This window comes from Phocoena phocoena, chromosome 20 (genome assembly GCF_963924675.1).
Source record: "Phocoena phocoena chromosome 20, mPhoPho1.1, whole genome shotgun sequence".
NCBI classification, from domain to species: domain Eukaryota; kingdom Metazoa; phylum Chordata; class Mammalia; order Artiodactyla; family Phocoenidae; genus Phocoena; species Phocoena phocoena.
Window position 1 is genome coordinate 4,840,982 of NC_089238.1, and position 12,249 is coordinate 4,853,230.

At 40.5% G+C, this 12,249-nt stretch overlaps 1 protein-coding gene and 1 pseudogene across 1 annotated transcript in view; one reads left to right on the forward strand and one right to left on the reverse strand.

The window, feature by feature from the left end:
• Window positions 1-6: 6 nt before the first annotated feature.
• On the forward strand, window positions 7-1,078 carry LOC136140948 (large ribosomal subunit protein eL22 pseudogene; annotated as a pseudogene).
• A 7,592-nt stretch (window positions 1,079-8,670) lies between these two features.
• Window positions 8,671-12,249, reverse strand: part of LOC136140951 (zinc finger protein 665-like) — a 34,350-nt gene continuing 30,771 nt past the window's right edge. The window contains 2 exon segments of the mRNA XM_065899085.1: window positions 8,671-8,739; window positions 8,903-9,133. Of these exon segments, the coding sequence (XP_065755157.1) occupies window positions 8,671-8,739; window positions 8,903-9,133 (300 nt within the window).

Sequence of the window (12,249 nt, forward strand, 5' to 3'; positions counted from 1 at the left end):
CCGAGGATGGAGTAAGGGGGACCGCGCGGCACATATACACTACAAAGAGAAAACTTACGGTCGGCCGCACAATGTTCGCCTCGAACTCACCGGTTCTACTTCCGTAGGAAACCGCGGACACTCAGAGAGAAGAGGCGGGGCTTCCGGGGCGGGGCCTGGGCGGAGCGCTACGTGCGAGGGGCGGGGCGGGGAGAGGGCAGGTCTACGGAGAGAGCGCGGCAGTGCGGCGCAGGGGCCGAGGTTCCCCTACCTTGACCTGTTTAGTTAACTGTCCATAATACTTTTAAGGTAAAAGCGTACAATTGTATGGGCCGGTTTTGCAAAAACTAAGAAGATTCCTCGTAAGTTAAAAACAGAGTAAATAAAAACCTTTTTTTTGCCAACAGATTTCTCGCACGTCCCGCTAGTGAGGCTGAAGCAATTCAGAGCTCTGGAAATTTGGGTCTCCAAGTGGTAGCTGTGGGGCGGTGATTGGAGCCTGGAACATTTGCTGCAGTTACAATTAATATAAGCACTTTAAGGAAATAAAAACTGGATTTTTCTTTGTATTACAAATGAAAATGTGCATTAAAAAAAGAACTCTAGCTATGTAGAATGGTTATTTCATACTGAAACCCTAAAGAACGGATATTCCGACCTTCCAGCCTCCGCGGCCGCCTTGGAGCCCCTGAAAAAGCTTGTGGCAAAGGGGGGCAATTAAAAAACCAAAAGGAGCAGGTCCTGAAGTTTACTCTTGACTGTACCCATCCTGTACAAGATGGACTTATGGATGCTGCCAGTTTTGAGCAGGTTCTTCAGGAGAGAATCAAACTGAATGGAAAAGCTGGGAATCTTAGTGGAGGCGTTGTAACAATCAAAAGCAAAAGCAAGATTACCGCAACTTCTGAGGTGTCTTTTTCCAAAAGGTATTTGAAATATCTCACCAAAAAATATCTGAAGAAGACTAATCTCCGAGACTGGTTACGTAGGTTAGGTAGGTGCTATCACCAAAGAAAGTTACAAATTGCATTACTTCCAGATTAATCAAGATGAAGAAGAGGGCTTCCCTGGTGGCGCAGTGGTTGAGTCCGCCTGCTGATGCAGAGGACACGGGTTCGTGCCCCGGTCCGGGAAGATTCCACATGCTGGAGAACAACTAAGCTTATGTGCCACGACTACTGAGCCTGCGCTCTAAACCCCATGAGCTACAGCTAAGGAAGCCCATGGGCTCTAGAGCCCGCGTAACGCAACTACTGAGCCCACGTGCTGCAACTACTGAAGGCTGCACACCTAGAGCCCATGCTCCACAAGAGAAGCCACCGCAATGAGAAGCTGGTACACTGCAACAAAGAGTAGCCCATGCTCGCCACAACTAGAGAAAGCCCATGCACAGCAAAGAAGACCCAACGCAGCCAAAAATAAAAAATAATTTAAAAAATAAAATAAAGGGCACTAAAATGAGGTATGCCTGTATAGATGTTATAGAACATTATCACAATATAACCACAATTATATTTGCAGTTAAGTCATTTAAAAGAGTCAACAGATACTAACAAATTAAGTACAGATGTTGAGTTATGGAAGGATAGAAATAACGTCGTTAGTGTAGCAACATAATTAAGCAATTTGTCACTGAAACCAGACAACCTGGATTCAATTACCGATTCTGCCACTTGCTGGGATGCAAATGAATGGGTCTAAATCTGTGTTTGTCCTAAAATCATTTGTGAAATGAGAATAAATATCAGTGCTTTTCTGAGAGATGAAAATTTAGTAAGTTATTAGGCATAAACCCTTAATAACAATAACTCTTACCTGAAGTGGGATAATGACGAAATATAATATAAATCACACTGAAGATTGCTTTTCCAAAGAAAATATTTTCTTTTTGCTCAGGATTAAGTTCTAAGTGGAGGATATTGGGTGTCAGTTGTCATGCTATATATACGTAGCACAAATCTTATTTTCTCTGCAAAATGTACTGGCCCTGAATGTGAATACCATCCACTGAGAAGTGGCAGAATGGCTTCCAGGCATTTTGGCAATGGAGACTGTCTCATTGTCACAAACTATACTTGGAATTGTGGGGTCTTTCTATCTTATTCATCCTTATAATCTCATTCAGTTCACTGCATCCTTGTTCATTTCCACAATCTTGATTTTCAAGCACTTTACCATACCAATTCCCAAATTAAAACATTTCATCTCACCATCTCCCCATTGCAGTTCTTTCATTAAATTGATCGCCTAGAGGAATGCTCTTTTATCATGTTTACAATGCACCTACTTTATATAAGTCACTGAGTTATGTACGTATTCATGTCACAAGAATCGGAAAACAAGTCACTGATTTATACGTCCCTTGATGTAAAAATGGAAGATGCAGATTAACTGGTGGCGCAGTGGTTAAGAATCCGCCTGCCAATGCAGGGGTCACGGGTTTGATCCCTGCTCCGGGAAGATCCCACATGTAGCGGAACAACAAAGCCCAGGTGCCAAACCTACTGAACCTGCACTCTAGAGCCCATGAACCACAACTACTGAAGCCCGCGAGCCTAGAGCCCGTGCTCCGCAACAAGAGAAGCCACCGCAATGAGAAGCCCGCACACCGCAACGAAGAGTACCCCCCCCCCCCCGCCCCGGCTCACCGCAACTAGGGAAAGCCCGCGCACAGCAACAAAGACCCAACCAAAAATAAATAAATAAATTTAGTTTTCAAAAAAGCAATACATTTTTGGAAAATGGAATATGTCTGGAAGGAAAAAATAATGCTAAGGAAAAAGTGTATTTAAAAAAACACAACAGTTAGTTTCTCAGGCATAAAAAGAAACGAAATTGAATTATTTGTAGTGAGGTTGGACCTAGAGTCTGTCATACAGAGTGAAGTAAGTCAGAAAGAGAAAAACAAATACCATATGCTAACACATATATATGGAATCTAAAAAAAAAAAAAAAGGTTATGAAGAACCTAGGGGCAGGACGGGAATAAAGACGCAGACCTACTAGAGAATGGACTTGAGGACATGGGGCCAGGGGAAGGGTAAGCTGGGACAAAGTGAGAGAGTGGCACGGACATACATACACTACCAAATGTAAAATCGATAGCTAGTGGGAAGCAGCTGCATAGCACAGGGAGATCAGCTCGGTGCTTTGTGACCACCTAGAGGGGTGGGATAGGGAGGGTGGGAGATGCAAGAGGGAAGAGATATGGGGATATATGTATATGTATAGCTGATTCACTTTGTTATAAAGCAGAAACTAACACACCATTGTAAAGCAATTATACTCCAATAAAGATGTTAGAAAAAACAAAAACAAAAAACAGGGACTTCCCTGGCTGTCCAGTGGACAGCCAGACTCTGCACTCCCAATGCAGGGGGCCCGGGTTTGATCCCTGATCAGGGAACTAGATCCCACATGCAGGCTGCAACTAAGAGTCCACATGCTGCAGCTAAGATCCCGCATACCACAGCTAAAAGATCCTGCATGCCGCAACGAAGATCCTCCATGCCTCAGCTAACACTCGGCACAACCAAATAAAAAAATATTTTTAGAAAAATAAAAAACAAAAACAAAAACTATTACAGTAGAAAATAAACCATGTAACATATTGCTTAGTAACGTTATTTGAAATGAAAAATTTAATAGCCCTTGGATAATTGCTCTTCTACTAAATTGCCTAGTTATATTATCCAATAAACAGTTCCACACATTAATTTTTTTTTTTTTTTTTTGCGGTACGCGGGCCTCTCACCGTTGTGGCCTCTCCCGTTGCGGAGCACAGGCTCCGAACGCGCAGGCTCAGCGGCCATGGCCCACGGGCCCAGCCGCTCCGTGGCATGTGGGATCTTCCTGGACCGGGGCACGAACCCGCGTCCCCTGCATCGGCAGGCGGACTCTCAACCACTGCGCCACCAGGGAAGCCCCACACACATTAATTTTTATTAAACAGGGTAAATGTATTTAGCCAATTTTTAAAAATAGTATTTTACAAGCACTTTCAACAACCCAACTGAACAATATGTCTGCTGCAGGAGAAAAAAAAAATGTAATAACATTATTAGCATGAAGAAGCGTATAGTGTGTCCTAACCAAGAAACCAGGAGGTTCAAGAGTAAATATTGCATTTAATTGAACAATCTGACTCCAGTTTTTGATGTTTCACTACTGACACCGAATAAGCACAACCTCTTCCTATCCAGCCTATGTGGGCAAGCTGATAAAGAAGCCTGATGGCTCCATCCTGTGATACAAACTGAAAGTTCAAACCGCAAGTGTATCCTCCATCAAGCCTCACCTGGTAATCACGTCAACACACCAAGCCAGTCACCATTCCCTGTTCTCTCAAACCATTTTAAAACACCTTGGAAGTCTCCCCTGTCCCCCTGGACAGCTGAAGTATGCAACAAATATTCGCGTAACACTTTAATGTTAGCATCAGCCTCAATGACGAAACAAAACTTTGGATGGGGTTCCACCCTATTCCAGTGAATGGTTACAAGTGCACATTACCAAAAATAAAGAATGTTTGGGTAGTGAATGTATGAAATTTCTACTTTATCTCTCAAAGGAAAAAGTTCCTCTTATATATTGTTCGTTTTTAAAACTCATGAACATTGATATTTTCAAATTATTTCCCTGAGCGATCCAAGTATAAGAGATCGTATGATTTTAAATTTTTCTAATATTTCGCATGTGCTTATTATATTCCTATTTTCCCATAATGTAAATCAAGGTGCATGCCATGTACTGCATATTCATGAATGGGGGACAGGTTTTAGGGAGTGTTGAAAAAAATAAAACAGTCCCAAAGTGGTCATTTGCCCCAAAGACAGCAAAACAAGACTTTATTGCAGTTACACCCCTCCCAGAAATGTGACCTTAAACCAACCACTCTGGAATTTCATGAATGATACCACTGAGGTAAACAAAAGGATAAGACCTTTGCCTTACCTCCCCCAGAAAAATGTCACCTCGACGAAAAAATTTTTCTTCTCTTAGCAATAAAAAATTTTTTTAAATTGTATGTCCTGGAATTATCTCCAAGATATATACTAATGAAAAATTTAAGTATAAAACAGTGTGCATAGTATGTTGTCATTTGCATCTATTTTTTAAACTTCATTTTTTATACAGCAAGTTATTAGTTACCCATTTTATACATATTAGTATATATATGTCAATCCCAATCTCCCAATTCATCCCACCACCACCACCCCCTTTCCCCCTTGGTGCCCATGTTTGTTCTCTGCAGCTGTGTCTCTATTTCTGTCTTGCAAACCAGTTCATCTGTACCCTTTTTCTAGATTCCACATATATGCATTAATATACGATATTTTTCTCTTTCTGACTTACTTCACTCCGTATGACAGTCTCTAGGTCCATCCACGTCTCTACAGATAACCCAATTTCGTTCCTTTTTATGGCTAATACTCCATTGTATATATGTACCACATCTTCTTTATCCATTCGTCTGTCGATGGGCATTTAGGTTGCTTCCAGGACCTGGCTATTGTAAATAGTGCTGCAATGAACATTGGGGTGCATGTGTCTTGTTGAATTATGGTTTTCTCTGGGTATATGCCCAGTAGTGGGATTGCTGGGTCTTCGCAATAAAATTCTTATGCTGCCTAGGTTCTATCTATAAAAGCTTTCTGGCTTGTACAGCTTTGAGCACCACTTTATCATCTAGATGTGATGGCGAACACTCAGCCTCTGCACAACGGTCCCAAATCAAATCTCAGAGACAGAGCTTTGAGTGAAGTAGAAAAGAATAACTTTATGGCTTTGCCAACCAAAGGGGGACACAGCAGGCTCGTGCCCCTCAAAACTGTATGTCCAAAAAAAAAAAAAAAAAGGCAAAAACTGTACGTCCCAAGCAGAGGCGGGGGAGGGGGATATGGTGAGGAGTTTTACAGCTCTTGTTCAAGGGCAGGGTTGTTGATAAGTATCAGGGTGTGTGCGGGCCTGCTTCCTTTAATCTGGCCTCAGGTAATCTCCTGATGTTTCCGGAATGAAGAATGCTTCATCAAATTTTGTTCTGCAGAAAAGATCAAAGATATTGTTATGTGTATCCCTTGAGGCAGGAGGATCCTATCCCAAGGATGCACTATTACTTGACTGCCCTTCCTTTGTCTCTGTATCCTGATAGCAACTGTTTCCACCTGCCCTTTGAAACTCAGGGAAGATCATGGAGGCTGAAGCCTATTCCCTACAAACAGGAAGCAAGAGACACAGAAAGGCTTCCATGTCCAGGAGGCCCTCAGGGTCCTGCTCGGTTTCAAATGGGATGCACCGCAATTCGTGAAGCACTCAAGAAACCCAATTTACTTGGTTCAATTTTTGTACTTCAATAGAAGGCAGAGCCTTAAATGAACTCCTATGGTATTTTCATTATAGCTGCATAAATATTCTGGAGCAGAGTTTACAGAGAATAAGTCAGGTACAAATTATGAATATATAATTCCTAAACTGTATGTTGTTTGATTCCACCACGGAAAGAAATTGTTACAGATTCTTTCAACCCTAAGAGCCTAATGGCGCTTCTGTTATAAGGCACTGAGGTGGAACCAAACTGTGCTGGCTGAGGACACATGATTCAACCAGGGTTATGAAAACTGACTGAATTTTATTAATTAAAACAGGATACCCATTTTAATTAATTCAGAATTAAACTATAGCAAAATGTAATGGCAGCAGCTAAGTGTGAATCATACACATATAAATACTATTTTCATTCTTTTGATTAATTGTTCCATTCACAATTACTGGTAGTAAAGGGTTTTACGATGGAACATGTCACAGAAGGCTGTCCGTGGACCAAAGGCAGAAAAGCGAAGGGAAGAGAGCAGCCTCAGTGCGATTTCAAACCCAAATGAAAAGATACATGACTTGCAATGACAATCTCAGGATTTGGCAGGCAGAGGGCCGGGTGCTGGGATACCAGGTCTACAGTCACTCCCAACACCCTGAGGACTGAATAAGGGGGACAGCACAGCACAGGGTCCCACCAGTAAAGAAACATATACTCTGCAGAGTGACTTCCCCATGTACTATGTTTCTGCTTCTGGAGGGAAGTGTGCCTGAAGGGACCAGCCTGTACCCGGACAGTGGTACTGTTAAGGGGTGGGGTGAGGAAGGAGCCCAGGTGGGAGCAAAGAGCTCCGGAGGGCAGCTGGTGAAGCTGCTTCCCCGCACCTTGACCTGCTTACTTGAAGTGACAATCTGTAACAGCTTTAAAGTGAAAGCTTAAAATTGTGTGGGAGAGTTATTCCAACACTTCGAAAACTAAGATGTTTCCTATTAAGATGAAAATGGTTTCAATAAAAAGCCGTTTTTATAGCAGGTTGCTCGCATGTCCGGATGCTGAGGCTCAAACAATTCACAGGCCTGGAAACTTGGGTCTCCAAGTGTTTGCAGTGGGGCAGTGGTTAGATCCAGAAACATTTTCTACAATTTGAATTAATTTACGCAGTTTTAAGAAATAATAGCTGTTCTTGTCTCTGTATTAGAAACTAGCACGACAAATACAAAACTTACTCAGAGTAGTAAGGGCTATTTCATATCATACTCTCACCCTACAGATCAACTTTTCTGTTTCTATTCACATTCTAGCAGGAGGCCAAACTCAGCTCCAGAGACTCAGGGACAAGACCTGGGGTCTGAGACTGGAGGACTCAGGCATGTAAAATTTATCCAGAAATAAGCTGGTAAGTCAGAAGCTACTCTTTATGGAAGTGATGAAGGGTCTTCTGTTTTCTGTGACCTGGGAAAGAGAACTACACCTGAATTGTCAATTGAATTGGGCATCTAGACAATCCACATACATGGATGAGCTGAGTATTATGTTAAAACTCTTCCTATGCAGACCAACCTGATGGTAGGTCTTCATGTAATCCTACAGTGAGGACCTATTCAGGATGTAGTGAATCTAAATTAGTAAACAATAACTGAGCTGAATTATCCAAGACATGTTAATATCAGTCTCACTAACCAAACCAAACTCTGGGTGGGGTTCCATCCTACTCCACTGAATGGTCACAAGTACAAACTCGCAGAAACTTAAAAAAAAAGTTTTAAAGGGGAATATATGCAATTTACAGTTTATCTATCAAGCAAAAATGTTCCCATTGTACAGTGTTCATTTTAAAGAGAAAACTCATGAATATCGATCCTTTAAAATTATTGCACTGAGCGCAGAAAGGACAAAAGAGACACTGTATGATTTTTAAATTTTGTAATATTTTGTATATGCTTACTATACCCCTATTTTACCATCATGTAAATCAAGATGCATGTCATGACATTTATTTAGACACAAAAAAAGGACATGAAGAAATATTCATATACTGCATATTCCAGAACGGGGAGCACATTTTAAGGAGTGCTTAAAAAAAAAAAAAAAAGTTGGAAGGTGGAGAACCTCTGTAATGTTATGCTCGTTATAGAGTGCCTGAAAATTGACTGGTGAGATGTGAGCTCCGAAAAAAGGTTTGTCCAATTCGTAACATTACCTTCTCTCCAGTATGAATACTCTGGTGGGTCATAAGGTTAGAGTTAGGGTTGAGACACATTTAGAGAGTCATTATACTTGGAAGGTTTCTTTTAATTATAAAACATCTCACAGTAATTTAGGATGAATGCGAAAAGCATTCAGTGGGGGTCGAGACCTGAGTAAAGGCTTCGCCACACTCAATATGAAAGCTTCTTCACAAAATGTATTCTCCAGTGACTTGTAAGGTGTGAATTGTGACTGAAGACCTTGCCACACTAATAGTATTTGAAAGGTTTCTATCCATTTCATGTTCTCTGATGAATTCGTAGATGTTGTTTATATCTAAAGACTTTGCAACACGCATTACATTTCTAAGGTTTCTCTCCAGTATGAATAATGAACTGCAAGCTTTCCCTTCTGATTAAAGACCTTGCCACATTCGTTACATTTGTAAGGTTTCTCTACAGCATGAATTCTTTGATGAATTACAAGGCCTGAATTTCGACTACAGACCTTCCCACATAAATCACATTCATGTACTTTTTCTCCTGTATGAGTTAACTGATGTCTCCTGACGTGTGAGCTGCAATGAAAGGTTTTCCCACACTCATTACATTTGTAAGGTTTCTCTCTAGTATGAATTCTTATGAATGACAAGGCCTGAATTTCGACTAAAGTCCTTCCCACATAAATCACATTCATGTAATTTCTCTTCTCTATGAGTTATGTGATGTCTATTGATGTATGACCCACGATGAAAAGCTGTCCCAAACTCATTACATTTGTAAGGTCTTTCCCTCTGGGCTTTCTGTCTTGTGTCGATATTAAAGGATGCATAAAATCACCCCCATGTATATTACAAATTGTGGTTGGGACAGGAGGAGAAATTTCTTGACATGGTGAAAATGAGGCACTACTGTTGATACTCTTATCAGCTTGATTAAACTCATCAATTTTCTGTTCACTTTTAAAAATATGCAGTTCATCATGAAACCTTAACGCAAGCCTATTTCCATTAGGCTTCTTCCCTGCATCCCTTTCAACATATTGACTTCTTCCATTAATGACATCTTTGTTGTGGGATGCAGGCATATTTTTGCAATTTCTTTCATCATCTCTCCACTGACACCCAAAATCATACATATTCTCCTGCAGATAAAAATGTTTGATTTCACAGCTTCCATGCCTTCCCAACACCATTGTTTGGAATACTTCTCCTATATCTGTGTTTGATTTTACTTATAATTTCTTTATCACATGTATATGACAGATATCTACAAATTAAAAAGCACCATAGACATACTGTTCATTACAATGCATGAATAAATGTTTCATGTTGAATATACGGTATTACACCAAATTAAGACTTTTTTTTTGTGGTACGCGGGCCTCTCACTGTTGTGGCCTCTCCCGTTGCGGAGCACAGGCTCCGGACGCGCAGGCTCAGCGGCCATGGCTCACGGGCCCAGCCGCTCCGCGGCATGTGGGATCTTCCCAGACCGGGGCATGAACCCGCGTCCCCTGCATCGGCAGGCGGACTCTCAACCACTGCGCCACCAGGGAGGCCCCAAATTAAGACTTTTATCAAACAGAATTATGAAACTTCACAACCATGACGTAAAATTTTTAAGAAAGACTAAAAAGGACAGCGTTTCTATCTGCATCAAGGGACCATATAAAGAAAGACCAGGACTGATAAGGGGACTGACTGGACACAGGGAATAATAAACATGGGGTATCACTGCTTTTCATTTCATATGAGTGAATGAACTTTTTCTTAAAGGAAAAGAAGAACTGGCTTAGCAAGTAACATTATACTGTTCCATTTTTTTTTTTTTTTTTTTAGCGGTACGCGGGCCTCTAACTGCTGCGGCCTCTCCCGTTGCGGAGCACAGGCTCCGGATGCGCAGGCTCAGGGGCCATGGCTCACGGGCCCAGCCGCTCCGCGGCACGTGGGATCTTCCCGGACCGGGGCACGAACCCCTGTCCCCCGCATCGGCAGGCGGACTCTCAACCACTGCGCCACCAGGGAAACCCTATACTGTTCCATTTTTTAACTGTGAGAATTACACTATTGATGTGGTACAGAAATAAAAGAGATTTTAAAGGGGAAAGAATAGGATGTTGTACAAACAAAGCAGGTTTACACTTATTACATTATTTGCTGTGTAAGGTATCAAACTAAATACTCCATAAGTCCCATTTCCATGCATATATTCACAAAGAACACACGTAATATTCCGGGAGATGTGTAAGAATGTTGTTACCTGAAACCTGAAGGTAAGCTGGAAGAGGCCATCGAATGGAGATGGATAAATTTACCCCATACACAAACATACAGATACAAAAAATCAAATAGGATGAAACTTCTTCAAACGATTTTAAAAAGAACAAAGTTATTATATAGTGCAGAAATTACAGAAAAAATTACAGAAAAACGAAAAAAATCTAGCAGATATATGGAATATAGTATCATTTACTCAGGAAGAAGAAAAAAATCCTGCTATTTTTAACAACACAGAGGGACAATGAGGTTATCTGCTCCGTAAGGTAATTCACAGAGAATGAACAGATGGTGCTGAATGTTGTAACTCATGTGTAAAAAGAAAAAAAAAAAAAAAAAAAAGAACCAAAGAGCAACAAAGACAAAAATACTGGTTATCAAATCCTGGGACTTGGTAGAATGGGGAGATATTAGTCAAAGGAATACATTTCCTGCTGTAAGTTGAAAGTTCTAGAAATTTAATGTACACCATGGTACTTTCAGTTATCAACACTATACTATATGCTTGAAAGTCAATAAGATAGTAGACCTTACATGTTCCCAAGACACATAAAAACACTGTAATTATATCACAGGTGAATGTAGTAAAGACCCCACTGAGGTACTTATTTTGCAAGAAAAGTTCACACTATACACCTTAAACTTATACAATGATATATATTAATTAAATTTCGATAAGTAAGGGAAAGAGAAAATTTTAAAAGTACAAAGAAAAGGTTGTGGTTTATCAAGTGTATGAAAACTAATTTCAAAAAAAAATCCAAAACAAAATAAAAGATCTTACAAGTACAAAATATGCATAAACTAGCAGAACATAGAAGAAAGAATTAGATTAGAGATCAATAAAATAGGGGAAAAAAACTACATAAAATCACACCACCACAAGTTGGTTATTTGAAGAGAACAAAACTGACAAACCCATATCTAGAATAACTAACAAAAAGAGCAAAGACTCAAATTACTAAAATCAGAAATGAAAGAGCGGACATTACAAATAATTTCAACTGATTCAACAGAAATCAAGAAAATTAGAAGAAAATACTATGAAAATTCTATCCCTGAGTATTGGATAAACTAGAAGAAATGAATAAATTCCTAGAGAAACATTAACTACCAAGACAGAACCATGAAGAAATTAAAACCTCTACAAACAAGTAACTGGAAAGGAGATGGAATCACTAATCAAAAACAATTCAACAAAGGAAAGCCAGATATATTCACTTCAGAATTCAAGACAACATTTGAAAACCATTAAGAACAAATTTACTTAAACTATTCCCCCCCCAAATGAAGAAAAAGGAACAGTTTCAAACTCTATGAGGCCAGAATTACTCTACTACCAACGCCAGTCAAAGACAATACAAGAGAGCTTTCCCCAGTGGCGCAGTGGTTAAGAATCTGCCTGCCGATGCAGGGGACACGGGTTCGAGCACTGGTCCGGGAAGATCCCACATGCTGCGGAGCAACAAAGCCTGTGTGCCACAACTACTGA